The sequence below is a fragment of the Populus alba genome, chromosome 13, assembly GCF_005239225.2.
Source record: "Populus alba chromosome 13, ASM523922v2, whole genome shotgun sequence".
Lineage (NCBI taxonomy): Eukaryota > Viridiplantae > Streptophyta > Magnoliopsida > Malpighiales > Salicaceae > Populus > Populus alba.
Window position 1 is genome coordinate 16,345,377 of NC_133296.1, and position 27,743 is coordinate 16,373,119.

Genomic DNA, 27,743 nt, shown 5'->3' on the forward strand with positions numbered 1-27,743 from the left:
AATAATTAAATTCCAAATAAAATTTAATTTCTAAAAATAATATAAAAATAGATAAGAGGTTAGGTAGTCTATTTGTTATACTAAGCGTTTATTTGTCTTTGCAGCCATGTTATATTTTTCAAAATAAATAAATATTTTTTTTTAAAAAAAATAAATATTTTTTAGTGTTTTTTATCATTTTAATATGCTAATATGAAAAATAAATTTTAAAAAAATATATACTATTTTAATGTATTTTTTAAATAAAAAAATATTTTAAAAAGTAATTATTACTACTACTAAACACTATTTGGAAGAAAGTCTTCATCTCTAAATAACAGAAAAAAAAAATCTTAATCACATTTGAAAGAGATTTATGTTCTGTGTTTTAAATTAATATTTTTTGTTTGTTTTTATGTTTTAAAAACACTTTTGAAAAAAATTTAATTTTTTTTTTATTTTTTATTAACTTCAAATTAATATATTTTTTAGTATTTTCAAATCATTTTGATGTCCTGATATCAAAAATAATTTAAAAAAATAAAAAAATATTATTGATATGTATTTTTAGCATAAAAAGTTATTTAAAAAATAATTACAACCACATTTTTTAAACACGCTCAATTCTTCTTAACACGAAAACAAGAGCTATTTGTGTTCTCAATTCTTGTCCATTAATATAGAAGAAAAAATCTCCAGATATGTCAACGTATAGATATAAAGTTGATGAATCAAGTGTTTAAGAATGAGTTTTAAAATATTTTTTATTTAAATTTAATTTTTTTTTAATTGATTGTTTTGGTGTTTTGAAATGTTTTAATATGTAAATATTAAAAATAAATTATTTTAAAAATAAAAAAATCTTATTTTAATATTTTTTCAAACAAATACAATAAAAAATAACTATATAGTGCTTCATAAACCCCCCTTGCATGTTAGATAATACCTAAGAAAAAAAAGTCAAAGGGCCAGGGTTTCTTCACCTTTACAATGCCACCTGTCCCTTATGAAGCAAGCAACCCTTCCCCTGTTATTTTTGAGGGATGGTCTGCCATTATTGAAGAACGTAGCTACAGCTAGCTCGCTTGCTTGCAGGCTTCCCATGACTCCTCCTTGATCCTTTCTGGCAAATAAAATAATAAATATATAATAATACCAAGACATGCTGCCTATCTTCACGAGTGCCTGCCTTCTCCCATACCTTGAGAAGCCATTATAAATATTTGAATCCATAATTAATGCTGTCGGTTGCTGATGAGTCAACACACCACCGCTTGTTATGAATTTCCAAGATTTTTTTTTTAAATTTTGTTTACGAGATTGTTCTAAATATCAAAATGAAAACGAATTTATAGGTATTTTAAATAGATTTTCACCTTTAATATATAACCTAAAATGAATTAATGTATATTTGGTAATGCGGTGATAATAGTATTTTACAAGAGTATTTTTTTAATTAAAAATGTTTTAAAATGATTTCTTCACAGTTTTGTATTGTATTTTTTATATTAGTATTTTAAGATCATATAAGAATATCTAAAAATATATTAATTTGATTTCTTAAGAAAATATATATTTTAAAAAATCAATTCGAACGGCATTATCGAGTAAATCCCTGGTGATTCCATCATGTCGTGGGATAATATTTTTTGGACATACTTAAGGACGTGGAAATGAAGAACTATACGGTACATATTATAAAATAAAAAACTGTACATCCATAACTATGTATAAAAAGCATAAAATTTACATTCAAATATTTGATTTGATTAAAATATATATCTTTGAAATTTTATTAACTTTGTAATTAAAATAATTTATCATATTATTATTATTTATTATTTTCTACCTATTCATACATCACATAAAATCTTAAATAATATATAAAAAGTTTCTTATTAAATTACCCCTAAAATACACACACACACAATCTCGTCATAAGTTTATTTTGACTATTATAAGAGGAGTGAGAAGGCATGCTTGGCAATCAGAACAACGATTAGGCTTTATATACACAAACATGCTTCATGCGCAAAGGTTTTAATTTAAAATCTGTTTTTTTTCAGAGTATCACTTCCAATTTCCAAACCAACTTTCTTGCTTTTTATAAAGTTTGTCATCTGCCCTTTTCTTCCTTTAAAAAATGGAGTGGTGACCACCATACAAGAAAATCACAAAGACCAATCGCGTTATATATGTCATCTCACACGCATGCCGAGAACCTCTCTCCAAGACAAATCACTAACCTTATCACATATTAATCAATAATGTGTTCTTACAAGACATCACAAAGAAAAAGGGATGTTGAAGAGATTGAAGGTGAAGGAAGTCCGAGAACATCCAAGCGGTCCTAGAGAGTAGCTAGCTAGGTGGGTGCATTTCTAGTGAGGGGAGGTGGGAGGTGGGGCTAAAATGGACGAGCAGGCAGGACTTTCAAACCTGCACTTTGTTGTAGTTCATGGAGTATGCCACGGAGCCTGGTGCTGGTACAAGATCAGGTGTCTCGTGGAAAAATCTGGCCATAAGGTTACTTGCCCCGACCTTGAAAGTGTTTGATGAATACAATGCACCCCTTACCCGTCTCCTGTCGAATTTGCCTGACAATGAACAGGTAAACTGACCATGAGTAATATTAGCCTCGATACTTTCTGCCAAGTATCAGCAAACCAATATTTTGATTGGTTTTTGTTTGATGCTTGCTTTGCTGAGCACAGGTTATATTGGTAGGACATGGTGCAGGAGGTTTGAGCTTGACAGATGCTCTACACAGGTTTGCTAAGAAAAATCGTATGGCTATATATGTTGCAGCCAGCATGTTGAAGCTGTTAAAAAATAAATTGTTCTTGAACACTACAGTTTACGTATAGAAGAAGAAACAAATTTAAGATGGCAGAGTTGAGTAGAAAGATCAATACTTTCGATTAACTTCAAATGCCTATAAATAGGATTACATAGAACTTGAAAATGACTGAAACTCTCAACAAACTTGAGAGATTATTGGAATTGAAAATAACAAACTCAGCAGAAAGTTTCTGCTGCAAATCCTGAAGAAGCTAAACGAAAAATTCAAATATTAAAAAACTACTCTTAACACTATCCTTCTCAAGGCAGAATCTCATAATTCTAACATAAGCATGGCTCGGATCAAGATATCAAAGATGTAAGGATTTAATCCATTACTTCTCTTTTTAATTAGATCGCTAGCTGAGGCTTTCAAAATCTGTTAATTAATTAATTAATTATCTGTCAAATCAGTCATTTTCACCGCCTCTCCATTTTCCAGTTCGGATGACTGCATTTAGTGTTTGTTTGTAGCATTCAAAACCTCTTTGTGTAGCATTTGTGATGACATAAATCTTGTGTTCATCCATTGGAGGTAGATCAAGCTTGTCCTTTTCCTTTGAGAGTGAATACTGCTAGTACTGAGCTAACATGCAGTTTACCTATGATTATTTTAGCACCTAAAGGGCCTAATCTCTGCCTCCATATCTGGGCCGTATATGGAGCAGGGTGATCCTGATGTGTCTGAATATGGAGAGGTAGCTGATTTAGGATATGGGATGGGGATTGATCAGCCTCCAACAAGCATCATAATAAAGGAGGAGTTCCAGAAACGACTTCTCTATCATATGAGCACCAGAGAGGTAAATTTCCAATGCACAAGGACAAGACCTTCCAATACAGGACTTGCATTTTTGCATTTCTTAACAATCCCGGCCCCTTGATTGTTTGGATTAAGTCAGGACACCATATTAGCTTCAATGCTACTGCGACCAGGACCTGTCAGGGCACTCAAAGGAGCTCGATTTGAACGAGGAAAGGATGCTAATTCTGTTCCACGAATATATATATCAAGACATTGCACGACCAGATGCTAAAACCGATGAAACAAGAGCAAATGATAGAGAGATGGCAACCTTGTCAAGTTCTTGTATTGGACAGTGATCATAGCCCATTTTTCTCTACCCCTTCTTTGCTTCTCGATCTAAAGGAGCAGCAGCTTCCTTCTAATATTGTAACTGGAAATTATGTTTCTTATACTTGGTGTATTGTTTAATTTCCTTTTTCTTTCACTTCAATCCTCCTTTACCTATAAAAACCAGTTCATATCAACTAGAAATGAGAGCAAGTGTATTGAATTGCTGCAACATTTAATCAAGCTGTTCTCATAGAGGCAAACAAGAGATTTAACACAGATAAATTTTCTTGGAAAAAATATTTATACTGTTGATCATCATCAGCAAACAACAATATTCAAGCCTCACTCTCTAATCAGCTGGAGTTAGCTATATGGAACCTTTTGATTTGCATCATTCCGCTTGATCATATACCACATCTGCCTCAATATTGAGATATTTATACTAAATTCCAGAAGAGAAAAAAAGTATATGTTCTGATTCGAACATTTTATTTTGTTAATAATATTTTTGAGCTGCACAATACACTGGCTTACGATGATCAAGAAGTTCATTTACAGCTCCTCTCCAAGTTGATTTTTTGCCTCCCTGGTATCCTTAACATAACCCTCTTTTGATTTATCAAAAAAACAGTGGCCTATGAAGTACTTGTTCCTTTGTTAACTTCGAGCTGTCCAATTAATACACTATACATCCACCTCATAATCCAAAAACATGTAGTAGCATTGTTTCAGTTTTCTCCGCTTGTTGTTGTTCTTTGTTTCTTGGTACTGTCGAAAGATTGCTTCTTATTGTCAGAAGCATATGCTAAGAAACCACCATTTATTCCTTTGTTAGGAGCGTCTCTACTTTTGGCATTACATCAAACGTTAATCATATCATATCTTAATTTGGCTATCTTGACATTAAGGTAAGGTATTTAAATGTGTCATCAATCAAGGTTTCTGTGACTAGAAGCTGTTTCTCGATCCTTCTCGACATCAGGAAATGGAAAACTACAGGGTCAGGTTCCTTTGGTTCTGTTTGGGGATCCTTCTTCTTCTTCTCAATTGTGTTCAAGCTAACAGTAATCGCCCCCCCCCCCCCCTCTTCTTCTTCTTCTTCTATCTCCTTAAGTTAATTATGTTTTACTCAAAGTTTAATTGGTTCTATGTTACACAGACTGGCCACAGCCCCTAAAAAACGTGACTCTTAAGTCCATTCTGGCAATGGAGAAGCGCCTATGAATGCATGTCAAATGTAAGTATCTCTTACACACACACACACACACACACACATGCATACAAGTATGTGTGTGTGTACTTGTAAGTTATAATTTTGTGTGGTAGGAATCTGCAAGGTGCTCAGCCAATTACAAAATAAAACTATCAGGGGCAGTGGTTGTAAGCCAAAGTGAGGTGGTTGAATACTGCAAGCCAGGTGGGTGTGTAGAACATGTCTATTATGTGCTTAAATGCATCCATTATGTAAAAAGAGACTTCTGGTTTGCAAACAAGGCTACTGTCTTGGACATCAATCGTACTAATTCTCAAGCTTGTGCCACCAAGTCAGGTAAATTCATTAACTCCGCATTTTCACTGTGCTCTTTAGACATCAAAACAAGGCATCTGCTCATCTCGGCTGTCACCCGAGAGACGACCTGGAGATATCAATTTTACTTGTTTTGGAATTCCTGCAGGTCTTAATACTACAATCTTCACCAGCAGTGGAATGAAGACACTTCAGAAAGCATACATGTCCTCGCTCTCATCTCTACTTGCACTGGCTTTCATTACCATCTTCAACATGTGATACCCTTTTTTTCCTGGTAGTATAATCCTTGGAAGAATGAAATTGGTACTTAAATAAGCTCTTCATTGGTGTACTATTTCAAGAATGAGCATGTGAAATTATATTGTTGTGTTTTACTGCAACTGGGATATCCTCCATGTTACTCCCAGGTTTCATGAGGTGTTTTTTTTCTGCGTTGGCTAGAACACATGGTGCCAAACTGCAAATAATAGGGTTTATCCTACAAGGAAAGATTTTCAGCCTTGACAATTTGATTTTGACGAACAAATCCATAAAGAAATAACAGAGAAATACAGCAAAGGAATGGTATTGCGGTAACTTTAACGGTTGTGGTTTGAAAAATCAGGTTTAAAAAAAGTTGAAGTTCCTGGATCAATTACTGTGCCCTAACGAGTTCGACCTCCGCTTCAGCATCCTGTCCTTAAACCTCCCAATTTACAGCTTAATCTTTCCTTGACAAAACTAGTGATTCCTAAACCTGGCGGTGCATACCCAGGGAACTGTTGGGGCTGCAATATTGACTCATTGCAAGAGACCAAAACTCATGATTATCTTGCTTTGCCTGCAGCTAAGAATATCAAGTGATCATCATCATCATCATCAACAACAACGTCAATATCATAATCATCTTCAGTACTGATCTTCCACGACAACTTGACAAACCTGACTTCATCCTCATCGTAATTGATGATGTCCTCAAACTTCTCCATGGACCTCTTGATTATGTCGGCCACTTGTCTATGAGGGCATGGGCATTAATAGCTTGTCTTTTAAAAACTCATAAAAAGCAGCCAAACCAGTATAAGCGCGCGGGTAGCACTCACTTTTCTAGACAGAAATTAAGCATCCTTCCCAGAATCATCTTCTCTAAAATAATATGATAAGTTCAACTCTTGGATTAAGATTATTCTGACATATAGTATAAAGTTCTCATTACCAAGTTAGAAATTCAATCTTACCATCCCATTCCATGAACTTTCAAATTAAAAACCATGCAGACTCGTGCACCCAGCCAGCGACCTCGGCTTCTTAGGGACCCATTCACAGAAAACAGGAAATTGTCCAAACCACAATATTTCTTTTGAAATGTAGAGTAAAAACCGGTACATGGTGAAAGAAACAAAATAGCCATCTTAGGAAACATCTGTATCCTTCGTAATTTGACAGCATCTCTGGAAGATGGTCAAAATTCAAGTACACAGTAGATGATGGAGACCAAACAAAAAGCAAGATCTATTAGCTAATTCACAGTACTTATGTCCCAGCATTTCTACGGCCAACCCGAGCAACAAAACCAGCTTTAATTGGAGCAACTGATCTTCCAGAACCACACTGCACAAGCATAACAAGATACAAAAGTAAGAACAGAGTAGCAAGGGAATGAAAATATAAAAACCACAAAAAAGTCAGCAACCTGAAACCGGCAAGAAATTCTTGGAACAGAATGATTTACACTGAGTGATAAAAAGAGATTCATCCAATCAATCAATAAAAATGCAGATACTAATTGAAAAGAGAAAAGATTGCCATGTCTATAGAAGACAGCTTTCACAAAAGCAAGGACCAAACATTTCCCACATGTTCCATTTTTAATCAAACACAAGGGCCACTCCTTCCCCAGAGGGGCCTTAGATGTACAACATACTTCTGCCTAAGAGGTTGGAAAATCTGGCAATGGACATCTCATCATCTTAAGTCGCCGCTTGAGAGGATTTGGCCAGAGATAAAATTGGAAAACATTGAGGGTAGTAGCCAAAGTAGTAGAATTGGATAACATTGAGAGTAGTAGCCAAAGTAATAGAATTTCCTTTCCAAATCAGAATCAACAAATCATCCAATATCACTCCATACTAAATTTTATAAGGCTTACGAGATCTCATCATCTTAAGTCGACACTTGATAGGGATTTGGTCAGAGATAAAATTGGATAACATTGAAGGTAGTAACCAAAGTAGTAGAATTGGATAACATTGAAGGTAGTAGCCAAAGTAGTAGAATTTTCTTTCCAAATCAGAATCAACAAATCATCCAATATATTCACTCCGTACTAAATTTTATAAGGCATATGAGATCCTCATGTGGGGCTCTAATAACCGAACTATCTAAAATTAATGACAATAAATCAACAACACTAGCAATATCAGGCCTTAAATCTACTACATACATCTTCTCATCAATTAATCTAATGATGTAGGAAAATCATAGATAATGACACGTAAAGAAGATGAAAGCTCCTGTGCACACATTAAGCCGTTAGTGCGCGAGCAATAAATTTTTTTTTTACTGATGCTTCACATAATGTTATATTCCTAGTTAATAGAGGAATCTTTGTTCTATCAAAGGGATTTTAAGCCAAATCCTAGTTGATTTTGGTCTTCGACACGGTGACAATGTGAACTCTGAACCTCCTATTACGCTTCAGAGACTCAGATTTCTACCAATGAGTGCAACTTGGCAATTAAGCAATGATTTCCCTGATAGCTCTTAAACTTCCCCTTCCTAGTTCCCCAAAGTTCTTTCTCTTAGTATTTTATCAACAATCATAATAACATGAAGAGATGGAAGGATGATAAGCTGTTACCTTCTCGCATCTGAGAAAAAAGAGACGATTCTCTTTAGACAAAATGGTGTCAGGACTCTTGCAACCAAGGCAAATGACATACTCATCTGAAAATAAAATAGAAAATATCAAATGTGTTAGGCAAGAAGAACCTGCCCAATCAACCTCTTTCTTCTGGACAGCTTAACATAGAAGATATCAATTGAGAAAGAGTTAGGAACTTACTGATATATCGACGAAGAATCCCTTCAAAATTCTTGGGAGCAAATCTACCCTTGATGACCAACCGCTGTTGTCCATCGAGGGATCCACTGGTACCCAACTCAGCAAGTAGGAAAGCCATGACATGGTCTGCCTGCCTATGCATTCTGAAATCTCCCCACCATGTAAAAGTTCGCAGTCAGTGTTTATGCCAAAGACAAGTAGCAGTGCATTGAAAAAAACATATAATAACAAGCTAACCGAAAAGACAAAAAGGAGAGCAACATCAACTCACGTCTTGCACAGATCCATGAAGTTCACAAAAACAGTCTTCTTTGTGCCCTCACGAAGAACTTGTGGAGGCCTCATCACAGTTCTTCGCCTGTCACCAGCAAGCTCAGGATTGTTTTCACGAAGAATGTTGAAAACTCGGCCAAGAAGCTGTGAATGACAACAGAAAGAAAACTCATTACTGAACAAGAACATACATACATGACAGAAATTACGGCTAAGCAGCTAGCCAACAAGTGGAGAGCACAGATATAACAGACATGGAAGAGGAGCTATAGTAGCTGCAATCAAAGAGATTATATGAATACTCATAACATCATATCAAGATCTTTTAGCTAATCAGTTGCCAAAATATAGTTCAGACAAACCAGAAAATGCAGTTCAGTGTACAATGGTGCTACTCCACATAAATGAAAATTTTACTATACCTCCTCATAATCATAATCACGGTCAGTCCCATCCCAAGGGAATCGTTGCTGCTGCAGGTCAGCACCCTCCCCATTTTCATCTTCCCCGGCATGATCTGAAAAACATAGAAATGGATCTCTCTCAGAATCCAAATAGCACATTCAACATAGATTAAGTGAAGATGAAAATTTAAAAGAGAAGCTTCTTACCATCCAAATCTTCTTCTCCTGCATCCCCAGTTTCCTCATCCAGCAAACTGGTTTCAACCTATTGTATAAGACCAAGTATCAACATAAGATTCACAACATTTTACTAAAAAGGGCAACAATAAATCCCACAGTGCACGAGAACTTACAGGTTTCTTCTTCTTCTTTTTCAAACCAGTAAAAGAACTCTCGAGCCCATCAGAGACTTTAACCAACAGAAAAGGAGATTTTTTCCAACAATGAGTAATTATACATCTTCGCAAACCAATTCACTTACAACTAGATAGTAAAGTTGACAAAACAGGAAGGAGAATATGAAACACTAAAAATTACCTGACAATGATTCAGTCTTCTCTGCCAGGGAGTCTACAGACTCATCAGCATTCTCTTGTATCACCACCTTCTTCTTCTTCTTCTTTTTGGTAGGATCAAAAGGGGCAAGCTGCAAGTGGAGAATTCCAAGCCAATCACAACAGAGTAACAGAGGAAAAAACAACAACAACCCACTCCTAACATCTTACTGAACGGAAAGGCTCGCACTCCAAGTAAATAAATTGGAAACTGGACAAATTTACATCTGTTTCAAGCAAGCAATCCATCTCATACTATACTCAAAAAAATAAAAAACAAGTTCACACTCACAAATTACAAAAGCCGCATCATTAACTTTAGGAATAGCATAAATTAACTCTTTATCAAACAACAGAGACAGGAATGAAGACTCTCTTGTCATCTTCAAAGCCTTATTTTCAATGTTTTCGTCATTAAATAAGAACAAATATATGAAACAAATCAGTGCGAAGAAAAAATGCGAATTAATAAAAAAAAAGTAAGGAAAAAAAAGGACCTCTGCCACCTCATCCTTGAGGTCAGTATTATCGTCCGCCATGATTGCTGCAACCAAAAACAAGCGCGAATCAAAAGAAAAGAAAAATAAAAACGAAACTCGACAAAAACCCTAATTTTGATACCCTAAGACAGAAAGCAAAGGGATTGGAATTGAATAAACCCTAGATAGAGAGGGGTTACCTTTGTGTTTTTCTGCGTCCGCTACGAGAGAATTAGCGATTGCTTTGGGTTGCGTTTTTTCTCTTCAGTTATCTGCTGGTTTGGGCTTTTGTTATCTGTGTTTTGAGAAACTAACGACTGTTGTTCCTTGGAAACGCCCTACAAACCGACTTCGGGGTGATTGCTGATTAACCACGTTTGTTAAAAAATTTAAATATTTTTTCAGTTTTAAATTTATTTATTTATTTATATTTTAAAATAATTTTAATATTCTGATATTAAAAATATTTTTTAAAAAAATAAAAAATATTATTTTAATATATATAATTTAAAAAAACAATCTCTACTAAATTAATTATGGGTATTTTAATTATGGGCTTAAGTCAATAAAGCTTTTTCCAAGTCTGCTTGGGCCTTACTCAAGCACCAATGTCACCTGTAGGCCTGTACATTTTCACCATCTTCTTCTTCTTCTTCTTGCCCCCCGCCCTTATTTCACGCTTTTTTCCTTATGGTGGTAGAGTTGGAAATTGCCTTTTAACAACGGTAAAGCATTCTTTTAGTTTTTTTTTCAAGTTTTAAATAACTTATTAACATCAAAGACTAATGAATCACAAAAATATTGTTTTCCTTGCACTTAAATCAAAATATAATATGGAGAAACAAATTTATATTGATAATGTTTTAAAAATCTAAATAGCTTAATAATAGGACTCTCAGGTTATATAATCGGTTAATCAAATGATCATAGCAATTTTTATTCATGCTTTTTAGTCAATGTGGTTGATAGTTTGTGCTGAATGCTTAGTAAACTAGTATAACTTGTGGTTAGCACTTGTAAAAGATCCCCTTTAATTAGTAGATGTAGAAACTCTTAAATATTTAAGTAAATATTTTCAAAAATAGAGAAATATAATAATATTTATAAAGATGGATGCTCTTGAATATGTATACAGTAAAGAATTAAGATTCTAAACCTTTATTTTGAAGGATTCAATGTGTATTCATAACGTATGAATCTTGTTCCTTTATAGAAATAAAAGGTTGAAGGGTAATTTTACTTTTATAATATTTTGAATTGTACTGTGAGTTATAATACATTTATTTTATTCAATAAAAAGATGAAAACATAGCAGACTATATGAGACTTTAATACACTTAACGTTGTTAGTGAAGTGTAGATTATTCATCTAAAATTTTATATAAACATCTATACAATATTAGATTTGAATTTATGAATGTAGTGAATTCAACCATGCTCGGGTGCAATGTAAAAGATCTACCGGCTTGACACCCTAGCAAGTCACGTGTGAGTCCCAGCTCTGGCATATACAGGACCCATCTTTGAATAATTGAGAGTCTTGTGGCAATGAGATGGGCATCATTATTGAAAGCAACGTACCATTGATGCAACTTGTTCCTTCACCATTTCAATGAACACAAAAACTGCAAGCTGAGAAGTTTCCACGAAATCTGGCTTTATAACCCAGCTAGCGTGACAAGGGACAAGTCAGCCATCATTAACTCGCTCCTTGTATCTCGAAGAACTTTCCTCCTCCATCCCTTTTCGTCTTGTGCTGTCTTTCATGGGTCCATCAAGTATTTATACAAGAAAACTCCTGCCTTATGGTTTTCCTTTTTGTTTTCCAAATATTGATATTTTCTCCAGGCGCCAGGCTCCGTTGATTATCATAGAATAATGCAGTACTCGCACAGCTTAAATTAACTGGATTATTCTATTTCTCATACACACACACACACACACACACACACATTACAGTCAGGTGGTATACTGTTGTCTAAGTAGCTTGCAAAATGGAGCTTCCCCGGCTTTCTTTAATTAGGTCTTAGATTCTTAGATATAATTAAGATCTGTGTGGATTGGATTTACTTTCAGCGCAAAAGTCAAGATAATCAACCTAATTTCTAATGCCAGACAAACAGATACTAGGTGTTAAGTGGGTGTAATCCCCATGTTATCAATTTGAATTTAAATATAAAAGTAGGCTATCGATCGTAAATAATTCTTTTGTGAATGCTGTAAATAGTTTGTTTAAAACACAAGAAAACAAACACCTAAACCCTAATTTCTACACTTGAAAACCGATCTGATCAGTCCTCCGTTCTGACCGACCCCATCCAATATGTATGTTATAAACTAGCTTCAACTTCTGACAATGCAAAAGTAAAAATGTTGAAGATTCCTGGATCCTTCACTTCCTGGTGGCCTCCGGCAGCAAGAGATTGATTGGTGGGTGACCGCAAGGTTTTCTGCCCTATGCACCAAGCTTCTGTCAGAGCTTTTCTGATCAGTACATGGTACGATGCTCTGGACTTGGAAATTCGAGAAGAAAAACATATAATAAAATGCAAAAAATATATAAAGAAATAACACAATTTAAAGAGTTTTTTTTTATATAAAATCTTGATACGCTGAGTTGTAAATGTCATATGCTTATAAATTTGAAAAACATATTATTTAATAAGAAAAGAGAAAAAAAAAAAAGAAAAGAAAAAAAAACCCTTGAAATCTAAAATTCTGATAATAATATTATTGATATAGTTAAAAAATTCTTGTATAGTTTATTTTGATCACCGTTTATTATATATATTTTTTTGATGTTATATCTTTTCAAAGTTCCTAATAATATCATTATTAAATTTGCAATTTGAATCCCACATGGCATACAACTCCTTGGTTATTTCATTAAATAATTTTTACAGTGTTATTTTATTATTGTTATTATTATATTTTACTATGCTATAAAGTCCAAAAACACTCTGAAAATTTAGCTGAGAAACACAACTAACTGTTCGGAGTCATAGGCTCATAGGTAGAGCAAACAGGGCCCAGGAAGAGTGGAGTTATATGTGCAGAAACGTTGAGGAAAAATCACAGATGTCGCAAGGGACGGACATGGTGCAATCCAACACGTCTCTCTGACAGAAACCGTTTGATGGTTTCCATTTCTTCTTACAAATCAACATGGGACCTACCCCTCCTTCGTGCATAGTTTCATCATCAACCACGTTTTTACATGTTTTTTATTTTGTTTTTTTTCCTCCACCTAAATTAATTTAGGTCTTAAGTCCTTCAGGTCCGGTCAATCTTTCATTATTAAAAATCCTATAAATACATGAATTTTTGGTATTTATTTTTAGAAATCAGGTGACTTGATTATGATATTTGATAATTAAATTTGATAAGATATAATAATAAAATAAGTTAGGAGATGCATGTGTGTGATTTGAACGTGTTTAGTAATGTGGTAGCGGTTGCTTTTCAAATAACTTTTCGTGCTAAAATGTATGTTAATGATGTTTTTTTATTTTTTTAAAATTATTTTTGACATCAGCACATCAAAACGATTCAAAAAATATAAACTGCACTCAATTTTAACAAATAAAAAAAAACTTTCAAATTTTTTGGGAATGCCGGTTGAACCGCGTTCCAAACACTGCCTTAGCCTTGCAACTTGGCACAATGCTCTGTATGATCTTTATGTATTCAGTTCAAACATGTCATCGATCACAAACAGTAGCAGATGGCGGCCATTAATGTATATAAAAAAACAAGTAGCTAGCTAGGGTTAATTATTGTCCTCTACCAAAAATATCTAAGAAGTGACGATTATCACCATGTGTTACGTTAATTATGTATGACATTTTTGCTGTATGGTTCTTAATTTGAGCTTATCTTAAATGTTTCTTAGAGCGGAAAAGTTAGGAACATGTTCATCTCACAAGAGATCATATATACTTTGATTCATCAATATTTCGAGGCTGCGCGCAACTGATCGAGGAACAAAGCAATCAGGCCTCGATCGAGGCTTTCACATCCGATCGAAGGAGCTAGCAGCCCCGTGAATAAACCTCTTGTCCCTTGAAAATGGGGTGTGAAAAGGGATTGATCCTCAGGATCTCAACCTCTACGTACGCTGTGATTTTCATGTTCACATGTATCTAAAAGTTATTGCAAGTTGAAATTAAAAATTAGAAAAAATTATGAGCAAACTAATATATATATTATGACACCTAACTTCTCAATAAATATAATATATTAAGGACAAAATTAAAAATAAAAAAACAAAATGACGTGAGTTAACTCGAGTTTACCTACCAAATCTATAACCCATAAGACTGAAATAACTTTAAAAAACAAATAAAAATAATAAATTATGAAGTATAAATCTCAATCAATCCAATATTAAAGTTGAAGGATTGAGTTGTAAAAAAAATCAAGCATAAAAAAAATAAAAAACCCTGGATTAACTCAATTAATGCATAGATGTTGTGATATAGGTCATGAAATTGGGATAACCTTATAAAAAATAAATTAAAAAAAGTTATGAATCTCAATTTCCAATAAAATATAATGTTAACTAGTGAAATTGAAAAAAATAAAACTAAATTAATATTTTTTTAAAATATTATTTTAATAAACATTATCATGTTAGAAAAGGAATAATGATTTTTTTCTTCTCTCAAGTTAGGTTTTGATAATATCACTTGAACTTGTATAACAAAAGAAATAGCATGAAACGTCATGATAAAATGCATCTATACAGTGACATATTCTCAAAATATTGTGAAAAGGTAAAATAAGAGAAGATTGTATTGATGGATGATAATAAGCAGTGTTTTAAGATTTGGATGGGCGTTTTAGGTTTACCTGGTAACCAGCTAACTTGAAATCTAGATGAATTCGAGCTAAAAAAAAATGGTAAAAACAATAAATATGATTTAATCTAGTTAGAAATATAAATTAACCCGCCAACATGAACATGGTAAGCCGGTCTATCACATTTAAAAATACCTATAAACTTTTTTTTTTTTTCAAAACCCTGTGAAAAATCATTTCCTTCGAAAACTCAAACAAAATCCGGCCACTGATACACGATTCTCTAGGTCTTGTGGGGGGGAGAGAGAGAGGGGGGGGGGAAATCTATCACCACGAGGAAGAGGCGGTGTCCGTCGCGTGGTCGGTCAAACGTGGCACCAAGAACCGCCACAAAATAAAGTGGTGAGCGTTTCGGAGATGACTGGGTAGGTACAGGGGACCTGGACATGACCTTTTTGTTGCTATTTATTTATTTGAGTTTGGACGGGTTAGGTTTGCAAGTGGGGGAAACGGGGTCGTTGTCAGTTGGGTGACTTCCCGTTATCTTTTTTTTTAAAAAAAAAGAAAAAACAAAGAAGACATTAGTCACTAGTAATATTAATATACGCAGATATTTTTATTTTATTTTTTAATTCAGATCTATTCAAGCTATTGACCCTTTCTATCCGGATCCGAGACAAAAATCAAAGTATGATCGAGCCACTTTGATATCATCTAAAAAAACAAAATAAGAGAAAGATTGTTTTGTTCAAAGATAATAAGAGTGACAAATCAAAACCAGATTACAATAATAAATAATATTCTTAATCTCCTCTAATATCAGCGACAAAAACTCGAGATAAATTAAAATATTTTTATTTTTTTGTATTTTAAAAGTATTTTTAAAAATTTAATTTTTTTATTTTTTTTACTTTAAATTAATATTTTTAGATCATTTTAATACGTTAATATCAAAAATAATTTTTTAAAAAATAAAATATATTATTATTTTGATACTTAAACAAAAAAAATATTTTTTTAAAAAAACAATAACCTCACACTCAAAACATGATCTAAATAAGTCTCTGCTTGATTATTAACAACTAAGCACTATAATTTGATATCGCGTACAAGCTAATCTAAGCTAAAGGATGGCACAATAGTCAAAACACGTGTTTTGATTTAAAAGTGGCATGCAACTGTACGAGAAATGGATGGAATGTCTGAACTCGATCTCTTTAGATAATGGAGGGTTGCGTGTAAAGTGAGGAGGACATTTGATGGAATGGTCCCAGCCAACAAACAAAACCAGAAAGAAATATCTCACAACACACATCCCCAGGTGGAGCCTGTTGATGTGATTGGATTTACAAGGATCTGTTGCCGGTATTTTGGAATTCTGACATGGCCTTCTTTCGTCAGTCGTCACAGTTCTGTAAAAATATTACATGTTTTTTTTTTAAAAAAACTCAAGGAATATTAGATTTAACTGTTATATAGTTGTTTTAAAAATTATCTCTCTCTTGGTTTAATATTTAATTAACATGTATAAAAAGTTAATTTAAAATCTTAGTTACAGGGATAATTAAATGACTGGGAAATGAGATTTAAAATTCAATGGTTAAAAAAAAATATCTCCCAAAATACATATGAGCTCTGTTTTCAACATATCTTATATTATTAGAAAAGTCTGGACTAGATAATTTTTAACCACTTCTTAAAAAATAATTAAACATTTTTATAATTTGTTAAGGGTTTTGTTTGTAGTTACTTACAATCTCATTTGTTATTCTTTTATGGTGTAGTTAAAACCATCTCATTTGAGTTTTTTTAGCGGTATTAGGTATGTGAAAAATAGAAAATTGATATGTATCTGATGACTTTTTTTTTTTTTTTTCATTTCTTGTTTCTATTTCTTACCACGTCATATTATCTCATATATCTTTCTTAGCTATTAATTAAATCTTGAATCATATATTTTAGCTATTAGAATTTTATAAAATTTTGAGTTGATTTTTTTTTAGGTTAATTAATTTATAAAAAGAAATATGTCTTGAAACTTGACTAAACAACAATAATTTAAAATAGTGGTTGTTTAAAAATGATATTTTAAAAATGTAATTATATTTAAACTGTATTATCTTTTAAATATGTATTATTTTTAATTTTTTTTTTTAACAAACTATGTTATTTTTTTAAAAAATCACAGTTTGGTGCTCATGTTAAATTAATCAGGGCAGTACACATTGCATCAGGTAGGTGTTAAATAGAAGAATTAGTGGTCATTCCTTTGGTGATCATTGGAAGAGACGTTTTTTTTTTTTTTTTTTTTTTCCGAGAAAGAGAGTTATTTACAAAAGTTTAAAAAAGGGGTAAAATGTGTGGCTTTGAGATTGATTATTATTTTTATTATTTACTATTGTGTCGGTAGGTGCATGCATTAATTAGATTCTCACAAAATTCTCGAGTAATTTTGCAGAGAGAGAGAGAGAGAGAGTGTAGGAGAGAGAGAGTGTAGTCTCTTCTGGTTGTGGCTTCAAACAGTGGGTCTTTTCTCTTCAACCCGTGATCTTTTGTTCCAGAAAATCTTATGTTTTTTGAGCTCTTAGCTCCTATATCTAGCAAAAGTAAATTAAACTTGCAGTCAAGTGACAAGAAAGTTTTTGTAAATCCTCTACTTTTACTATACGAATACGTACCAATCCATCATGGTTTTGATGCATACCAAGAGAACATTTACTATTATTAACTATTTTACTGAATCGTATATAGTTTTGTTCCACAAAAAACATTCTATAAGTTCAAGGTCACCCTAATATATTTCCTCAAAAAACAGAAAAAATCACTCTAATATACATTTGAAATCAGAGATCAATACAAGAAAATCTGGCCACGCGTGATGATGAGGAAGAAGTGAATATCCATCCGGCCATGAACAGAGAATACATTAATATTGCAGCTTAATTTGTACCAACACTGACACAATTATTGGGCGAGTAGAGGTGGTGTCTCGCCACTTCCCAATGCCTCTTTAATGTTTTATTAATAAAGAAATAGCTAGCTATCATTGTCTGCGTAATTTTTTCATTAGACAATGAAGGATACTCTTGAGTTAATTCATAAAACAGTTTCAAGGATATTTTTACATTGATTTGATGTATTTAAACGAGTGATTTCTGTATAAATTCCGAATCCCAACAAAAATAAAAGCAAACCTTTGTTGTTTTCGTACTATTATAAACATGAAAAAAAAAAAATTGGGATAGTGGAAGGCGGGCGCCGTGGTTTGCTTTCAAATCCGTTTGGTCACCAACTACGGGGCCGACGAACACCCCCCCCCCCCCTTCTTTATATTTCTTCAAGTTTTCCTTTACTCCAAATTTGTTTGAGACTCCCTTCCCAACTTTTCCCTCCACCTAAAGATTTGCTCTTCTACCTTTGAAAATTAATTGCCATTTATTTGCAGCCGCCGGTAGACGGTGGAATAGCTAAATGATGCCACATTTTCAAGCTCGAATCACAATAACATTATGTGGTCTAGAGTGAAGCGTGGCTGAGATAGGTGGACCCTTTATCATTATTTGCCACTAACCACCGCCTTGTGGTGGGGCTATGGCCCCCGCCATGAACCCATCTATTTACGTGGATTATGGTCAAGTGTAATAGCTGTAAAATGTTGACTCTCGATCCCCAAATTCCTGCATGCATTCGAGGAGCACGGTTTTGGGGATCGTTGTACCATCAAACAACAATGGACATCCCTAAGTGTTTTGCCCAACAATATTGTTTTTCTATGTGTTTTGATTGGAATATCTGTTCTTTCTTCTTCTTCTTCTTCTTCTTTTCTCTCTGTATTTTTTTTTTGCCGGCAAGGTTGAGGTTGAATTGCTAAGTACTGACCACCACTATGCTACATTTATAAAAAAAAATTTGTAATTCGAAGGGTTTGATTTAATGATTGGCTCCTGCCATGCGATCACAATGGAAAAGGAAAAAAAAATGATTCCATAGCAACATGAACATTGTCTTGCACGAATAAACAAGAATAGCTAGAAACAAATGACAAGGTTGTAATAATATATATTCAACTACTTTATTATCCTCTCTTGGCTCTTGAGTCCAATGACGTAGAACAGTTCATATGCTGTACCTTTCTCGAAGAAATGTCATGTACATCCATGATTTTGTCACTTCAAAGAGAAACAAAACAAAAAAATATTCATATAGTACGTTATCAAGAAGTACTCGAGTTCAGAAAATATGATTAATTAAATCAAGGTATTTTGTGGTGAATAATAATAATCTCCCCATATCTCTTTCCTTGCATTGTTCAAGATCTTCATCTTTAATGGCTTAAAAGTGGCCATGAGGACGTATGTCTTAACTCTCCCCCAGATACTCCTTTCTCTGTGATCGATTTACCTGGGAGAATTAATTATCTCGAGGTGATGGACCCTCAAATGTAACAAACAAATCATTTTATATATATAATATATATATATATATATATATATATATATATATATGTTTTATTGACGTGTTTTATAATTCTTCTTATACTCGATCAATGATTTAATTTTATTGCAAATGTAAGTAGTTATCGATAATTAATTATTTACTACTTTAATTTAATTTGTTTGTATACAAGTAATATTTCTTGATCTTAATAAAACTTCATTTCCTTCTTTCAAAGGAGGTACTCTATTCCAAAATCTAAGATGCTAATGAAAATCAAGTTAGAACTATTTGGTTAAATTGTTGAATATATCTTGGTCAAATTAATGTATGTGTTTTGGTCAAGTGTGTCGTGCCCTCCTCGCAGGGGCGTTACGACACTTTCACTACTAAAAAATGAGCCTATTAGCAACTATTTAATCCGTTGCAGATAATATTAAAATCTGTTGCTAATAAATTTTAGTAACGGAATTAGCAACGGATAATTTTAGATGCAAATAATAGATGCTAATTTTTTAGCAACGGATTATCTGTTGCTGATTTGTTTAGCAACAAATCATCCGTTGCTAAAATTCAGTTGCTAAATATGTAAATTAGCAACAGATATTCCATTGCTAATAATCGTTGCTGAGCAACGGAATATCCGTTGCTGATTTTTCCAATGACTATTTTTTAAAAACATGAATTTTTTAAATTATTTTTCCCATTTATTGAATTTTTTTTAATTATTTGTGGCTATTTCAAATGTTATAAATAAATGAATAAAGAACATAAATTAATACTAGAAATTATTTTATAAAAATAATAAGTCAAATAAAAATAAATTTAACAACGCATCAAAAAGTTATCTACATTTCACAGTATTCATAAACCTAAAACTGTCGAAACTGCTTTGTTTAGCGAAGCTTCTGGTTTCTAAAATGCATAATCCAAAAATCACAAGGAAGCCATTCTTGACCAGGGAATCCCAACACTGCCATATCCTTGCCGACCCAAAAAATCAACATATGATACGACTCAGCGATGCCATAACAAAATAGATGAAAAAAGAAATATGATAGATTCAGGCAAGTTCCAATCTTTGGTTAGCTTTCCATACTTCTGCCTCATTCAACTGACAACCCTGCTCCAAATCTCTTTGAACTGATTGGGACCCTGTGTGGATCGTCTCTTAGCTGCTGATCATAGATAAACCCCATTCCAGCATCAAAAATAAATAAATTGAAATTCTATGCTATAATCATGGCCTTGAGAACTAGGGACGCTCAGAATGCATCATTCAAAAAGTTAAGCAGAAGATTTGAGATGTACCCTGACTTCTTGGTAGAGTTTCTTCTCCCGGGCATATCATCTGTCAAATGTTGATTGGTGAGAACATGCAAGAAATCAAACTGGTGTTGCAAGAAAAAACCTTTTTTCAAAATCAAAACGATGTGATTTTTATTTTTTAAAAATTATTTTTTGGGTCAATCCAACGCGATTTTTTTTTTAAATGATGGGTAACTATCTATGCTATGCCTGTTGTGTCCAGAGACTGTAACAAACGTTGCCTTAGTTATATGTTTTGGAGGTGTAAGCAAAGTCAAGTTCCAAAAAAAACAATGCTCAAGACAAAACCTACCTCTTTTCTACCCCCGTACCATCTCCCTCTTTCAAACCTCAACTTCCAAACCTAAAAAGAACATCAAACCCTGAATGAAAAGCTTTTGTCTCTGATAAAACAATGCAAATTCAAAAACCTATTAAAACAAATCCACACACAAATGCTTATTTGTTCAATACCAAAACCCAGTTTCCTTCTTTCCAAAATCATTGACCTCAAAGACTTGGCCTACGCATCCCTTGTTTTTAATCAACTCACCAAACCCAATATTTATGCCTTCAATGTCATGCTTCGTGGGTTAACTATCACATGGAAAAGGTATGATTTTGTGTTGAATTGGATTACAAGCTGAAGTCTTTAGGCCTAAAAGCAAATAATTTTAAATACCCTTTTTTGGATTACATGTTGGTTAACTACCACATGGCATCGTTCTTGTCTCTATTTGTTTCAAATAATAAAGATCAACATAACTACGTACCAGTATTTCTCCTTCACAAACCAGTAAATCAGCTGGGAAGCCGACTGTCATAGTTTTTACCATGGATTATGCAGAAACTCTGTCATCCTTCCTATGCCACATTACCCATATTTCTCCTTCAAAAAACAACACACATAAACCCAGCAAAACAAAAAATACCAAAACCCTGTAAAAAATCTCACTACTTAACCAAACAACAATGAAATCATCACAGAACCATGAAGTTTGAGAACACTACATTAAAAATTAGCAACATTAGCATGTAATGACAGCCATATTTAACAAATAATTTGCAATAGATCTACAAAATTATCCTATAAAAATTAGTTAATAAAACAATATATATTCTCTCTAAATTACAAACATAATCTCTAAAATATGGGTTTTTGATTATACCTGTTATTTTAATTTTTCACCTTGTTCCCTGCAAGATGGAATTTTTGGAAGCCCAAATTAACTGGAGAAGAAAGGAAAATGACAAATTGTGGAAAATGACGCATGAGTTTGGTTTTTAGAAAAGGAATTGAAAGGGAAAGTGAGTTCGATTTCTAGAGAAGGAATTGAAAGGGAGATATGAGTTAATTAGGTTTCTGGAGCAGTAAAGAAAGGGACACGGGTTCTTCCGGAGAATGAAGAAATTTTGTTTGTGTGGGTTCTTTTTTTGTTTTCAGGTATAGGACCAATAAATAATTAACAATTAAATATTATTTTTTATATATATAAAAATTAAAATTTATTTTTTTTTATCAGCAACAATCTTACTAACAGAAAATCCGTTGCTGATTTTTAATATATTAATTTATTTTTTAGCATTTGAATTTTTGTTGCTAAATCCGTTGCTAATATTAAAATATTAATATATATACAATCCGTTGCTAATTTGTTGCTAATATTGTATCTAAATTTTTCTGATGCTAATATCCGATGCTAATCACCCTCTTTTCTAGTAGTGTTTCTAGGTAATGTCCTGGAAAAGTTTTTGGTTTAATAAAAGCAATTGCTATTTAATATTATAATTACTATAAATTTTAACTTGTTTTTTTAAAGATTCTGGACAAGAAGATTGGATGTATAAAGGAAGTGTATTGGCACCTCTAATACATCTTATTTAAAATAAGATATATTATTTTTTTTTCTTCTTGTTTGCTATGCTTTAATAATGTTTCTATTTCTATTAGCCTTTTATGACTGGTTTGCTACGATAGACAAACCCTGATTTTCTAGGTTAAGAATTTGGAATAAATAATGAAATGTCCTCAATCATTATTGAGGCTTCGTCGTGGTAAAATTTGTAATTTTTGGCTATCACGCATTCCAGAAAATATTTAAGATAAAATTCATTGCAACTGTTTTTTATTCTTATATTATAAATGAATGAGATGTATTATTCTTAATAATATTTTGGATATTAATCTTATACATATTTTTTTATCCTTATATTAAAGTGAGTAGGTTTTTTAATCCTTATATTATAGGCGAATAATATTTTTCTTGCCAAAAATAATTTTTTAATATTTCTGAAATATAGGCCAAAATCCTTTGAAATTTTACAAACTTGTTGTAAAATCTTTGCAACATTTTTTTTTAAAAAAAAAAAACATGCCAAGTTATTTTAGATTTTTTTTAAATACTCAAATAATTTTAAGGATCTTTGGTCATATGCAAGGAAAAAAAATCTTATATATTTATTTTATTTAGGCATTGTTTGACAAAAATTCATTTTTTTAAAAACCAAAATTGTCAAAATAGGCTTAACAGGGTGTTTGCTAAAACACACTCTTAATAAAAAAAAAAACCTTTAGAGAAAACATTGCCAACTAAACAGGGTCTTAATCTTTTGACCTGATTTTGACCCGACTAGATTGACTCAAAATTTTTAGATCGATCATAAACTGAACAAAATAAAAAACTGATTTAATTCAAAAACTAAACCAAAATTGAAACTAAAACTTAAAATGAATCAAACTTAAAAAACAACACAAAAACACTAAATCCTAACAAAAAACAAATCAAACGCAGAAAAATTAAGAACACAAAGAACATCCAAAGTAAACCAAGCAACGTGAATCCCAAATCAGACGAAATACAATAAAAAAAAATACATATACATTTTAGAAATCATTCAAGGATCTATAATATAGCATCAATCCACTTCGATTATCAAAGAAACAATACAATTTTATTAAAATGGGTTTTAGATCAAAACCCCTAGAAACTTGTTATTGATGCAAATAAATCATAGATTATTTACTAGTCAAGTTTTCTAAATAGTTTAATACAAAGAATTGAATCAAAACTGGTCCAAATTATGGAGCTAAGACAATGTTTTTGTTAAAAAGATGAAGAACATTACCTTACACCCAGCCACCGCCAATAAAAAAAGAAACCCAACCACTGTTAAGCCTTTAAAACTGATTTTTTTTTTTAACTTTTAAAACACGATTTCTTCATTTTATCAATTCACACTATCATAACCAAATATTTTTGAATAAAAAAAGCTAACAAATAATATCAAAACATCCAAATCATGTAAGAGGTTCCAATCTTCAAAACCATCAACTTAAAACAACTTATATATTTATGAATTTGGATTCAAAATTGATATCTTGACACTTAAAAGCAATATTTTTAAACCCGACCCTGTAGTCAATCTGGCTCAAGGTCCGGGTCATGAGTTTTGACAAGGTTACTGGGTCAACCTCAATTTTTTTTACAAATCAAAACAACGTTGTTTTGATAAAAAATAAAAAAAATAGTCAATAGGTTGCAACTAAGTTTTTGACCAGGTCTTGTCAAGGCAACTCACCAGGTCAGCTAGGTTTTTAACTACCCTTATTTTTCACAAACTCGGCCTGGTTCTAGCTTCGGGTCAGCTAGGTAACAGGTGACCCGCCGGACAGGGCCATGTTTTAAAATTATGCTAAAAAGAATCCAAACAAAAACAAGAAACCTATAACATGCATCAACAAGCCCTAAAAAGACATCGAACACCTACTGTCATATTTAGCGGAATATAAAAACATTTTATTTTATCAAACTCAATGACAAACATATTATCTTGGCATCCAATAACATCAACAACAACATCAAGCAAGATTAAACCAATAACAACAAACATTTTATGTACGAATTGGAATCAAAACTAAAGAACATCATAATACTAAAACAAGTTTAAAAACATCTTTAAACATGTAAAACAAGCTAAAGGTGTGCCTTATGTATATCACCTCTGCTAGATTAGTGAAGGATTATACCTTCCCAAAAATAATTACTGCCGGTCTTCCTTCGAAAATCCAATCTCTTACTCAACCTTCAACTTATCCTTTTAATTCTTAAATGCTGAGCAATAAACTTGATTATTAATGAACTCCAAGAATAAGCCTTTTCTCTTTTCTTTCTTATTTTTTTCTCTCCATCTTGCCCCTTGGTTGATTTGTAGAGGATATTTATAAAGTTTCAAGTTAGGATTTTTATGAATTTAATTTAAGATTGATCCTCATCCATCAAAGCTTGATCTTCTTATCAAAATGAAAGAGTTTTGAGTACGTTTTATAGTTGTGTATTTTGTATCTATGTTGGTACTTTAAAATATATTAAAATAAAAAAAAAAGACTAAAATATATCATTTTAATATATTTAAATTACTTTTAAAAATGTTTTTTTAATCATTTTAATATATTTTTAATTGAAAAATACTTTCATAAAAACATATACCCCACATACCTAACCTCCACTAAAAACTCTAATAAATCTTATCTTTATTATTATTATTATTATTTGAAAAGACTAAAATACAAAATGAAAAATTATAATATAAGCTACAATTAATCAATAATAATAATATAAATTATTAATCTTGAGTACACAAAATCCTTAATAACAACAGGAAGTGACAAAATCGCCATATAATTCACTAAATATGGACTAATTAATACTCCATTATATACTTAAACTCCGTGGTTTGACTAATCAAACCAAAAACTTAACATAAAAAAAAAAGGGACACTTTAGGTATTCCAACTCTATATTAGGCGCCCTTTCCATCCCACCTCTAATCACGAATCATGGTATGCCACATCACGATAGGGTTGTGTCAATTACAAAAGACACCCCAAACTTCCACAAAATTGAGGATATGTTTTTAACAGATGGCATCCACCAAGAAATCATCGAGGTCAACGAATTCTTCCTTGTCAAAGAAATTCCCCGACAACATAGAATTTGGCAAACTTAACGGCACGTCAATTTCGAACCCAAAAGCGTCAACGTCACCGTAACCCAAACTATCAAACGGCGATAACTCTTCGTATGGGAGAACAGACGTCGGTGATGACATATCGTGAACACCACTTAACGGCGACTGACATGACTCGCGCTGACCGTGAGCAACCTTAGCCTTCTCCGTTAAAACAGGGTCAGACGGTGTCAAATCTCCGTAACGGAGGACTAATGCGGGTGATGCCATAACGTTAGGAGGACCCCTGACAGACGGCGACGCCCGTGATTCACACTTCACATCACTTGAACCGGAGTTAACGTGAGCTTTTCTCCGTTATAACGGAGTTAGTAGGAAAGTTGGTAACGGCGTCGGGTCCTTTTAGTTTCAGTGCAGCTCGATCATATACTGTAGCAGCTTCCTCTGCAGTGTCAAAAGTGCCGAGCCAGACCCGTTTCCGTCGATTCGGGTCACGGATCTCGGCGGACCACTTTCCCCAGGGTCTCTGACGGACACCCCTGAACTTTTTCTGACGAGATACGTCAGGTACCGGTAATCTTGAAGAAGGTCTCTTTCTTCTTGGTTCTTGATCATCATTTGAAGTTGTGGAAGAAGGAGCTGCTGGTGCTGTTGTTTCTTGCTCTAACAAGCTTATTTCACTCACTTGTCTCTTCACTCTCTTGACAAACTTCCTCTCTTGTTCTCCTTCTTCTTCATCGCTGGAGGAATCAGTGGCATCAGGGTCGGTATGGATGATTCTAACAAGTCTTTGGCGGGTTCTTGAAGAAGGATGCAGCTGCTGGTTCTCGATGAGCTTACTAGTGATGAATACATGTTCAGTAAATTTGACTTTTGGTTGAACGGACATGGTGGCGTTGGAGGTAAACATGGGATGTAATTCATTGGGGAATAGAAGATGCATGGTGGGTCGTACCAAGGGTTGGTTTTTGTATTCAATTAAGAAGTGGGTCAAGACACAGCGGCAAAACCATGTACTGACCAGCTCAGGTAGGTTCTAGCTAGCTTAATTTATTTGGGTGATCAATGATGTAGATTCTTATTGGTTTCTTGGAGGAAAAAGACTGAAGGAAGCTACTTTATACTAAGCTTAATTGGATCTCCAGAGTTGGAGGGATTATATAAGTAGCTAGTGACAAATCTAGAGACAAAAAGAGAAGCTATAGCTTGCGCTTCGAGGAGGTGGAAGAAGGTGACAAAGTGACACCAGCAACTCCGGGTTTGATCAAGAAGTTAGATAGCCTGAAGCTGCAAATTAAGGGCGGTAAGCTTTTGGCGGGAAACTAGAAAAAGACTGATGTCTTGCTGCAGTTCAGTGATCTTCACTCACTCTGGGGGTGGGTGTGAGTGAGAGAGAGAGAGAGAGAGAGAGAGAGAATAGTCATTAAAAAGAGTGTCTGATTTGGAGAGAGATCTACGGAGTAAGATATAGGCATGTGCGTCCGTGGGGGGGTGTGTGTGTGTAATGCACGGGAGGATCCTTGAATTCCTACTAGCTTTAGCTTAGGTGCGATATTTTCCGATTATAATGGTTGTTTTTTTTGTAATTTTTTAAAATTTATCTATGATATTCTCACATTAAAATAATTAAAATTATATAAAAAATTGATTTAAAGAAAGAAAAATTTTAAAAAATGTTTTCCAGCTGCCTCTCCTGACGCGTCAGAAGGGCTATTCCTGGCATGTCAATTTCTTTGAATCAACCCAGCTCAGGCCAGTACCCCACTCCATTTTCTCTCTTTTACAACGGTAGCGGCGATGGTAATTAATTATTATGAGGTCGCCTCTACTTTTCGGTGGCAGTCTTTCTAAGTGAAGTTTCCATACCATGCATGTATATCGAAGTGGGAGAATTAGAGCTACTAGCTAGCTAGCTAGCTTGCTAGGTGGTAGCTCCAAATCGAAGAAAGAAGTTGACTCATCTTTCCCGTAAAATTACTCCTCCGTTGAATATTAAGAAATTACTTTGTCTGCGCGGTGAAAATGGTGATTCAAAAACTTTTGAGATGGAT

General features: G+C 33.3%; 2 protein-coding genes, 1 long non-coding RNA gene and 1 pseudogene across 4 annotated transcripts; 2 read left to right on the forward strand and 2 right to left on the reverse strand.

The window, feature by feature from the left end:
- Positions 1-2,015: 2,015 nt before the first annotated feature.
- Positions 2,016-3,990, forward strand: LOC118054039 (methylesterase 17-like; annotated as a pseudogene).
- A 52-nt stretch (positions 3,991-4,042) lies between these two features.
- On the forward strand, positions 4,043-5,828 carry LOC140954444 (uncharacterized). Of its 2 annotated transcripts, none has more exons than XR_012167689.1 (4): positions 4,043-4,962; positions 5,058-5,135; positions 5,225-5,447; positions 5,575-5,828. It is a non-coding gene; the product is annotated as an uncharacterized lncRNA (long non-coding RNA). The 2 variants fall into 2 exon arrangements; XR_012167688.1 differs by having other exon boundaries at positions 5,268-5,447.
- A 917-nt stretch (positions 5,829-6,745) lies between these two features.
- On the reverse strand, positions 6,746-10,544 carry LOC118054037 (eukaryotic translation initiation factor 2 subunit beta). Its single transcript, XM_035065473.2, has 10 exons — positions 10,383-10,544; positions 10,201-10,247; positions 9,687-9,795; positions 9,503-9,558; positions 9,357-9,414; positions 9,168-9,262; positions 8,744-8,889; positions 8,473-8,615; positions 8,269-8,354; positions 6,746-7,019 (listed from the first exon to the last, which is right to left on the reverse strand). Exons 2-10 carry the CDS (start codon positions 10,240-10,242, stop codon positions 6,942-6,944), a joined length of 813 nt encoding a protein of 270 aa, XP_034921364.1. The 5' UTR covers positions 10,243-10,247; positions 10,383-10,544; the 3' UTR covers positions 6,746-6,941.
- Positions 10,545-25,638: 15,094 nt separating this feature from the next.
- Positions 25,639-26,581, reverse strand: LOC118054041 (pathogenesis-related genes transcriptional activator PTI6). Its single transcript, XM_035065475.2, has 2 exons — positions 26,123-26,581; positions 25,639-26,007 (listed from the first exon to the last, which is right to left on the reverse strand). The coding sequence occupies exons 1-2, from the start codon at positions 26,579-26,581 to the stop codon at positions 25,639-25,641; spliced, it is 828 nt and encodes a 275-aa protein (XP_034921366.2).
- Positions 26,582-27,743: the final 1,162 nt, after the last annotated feature.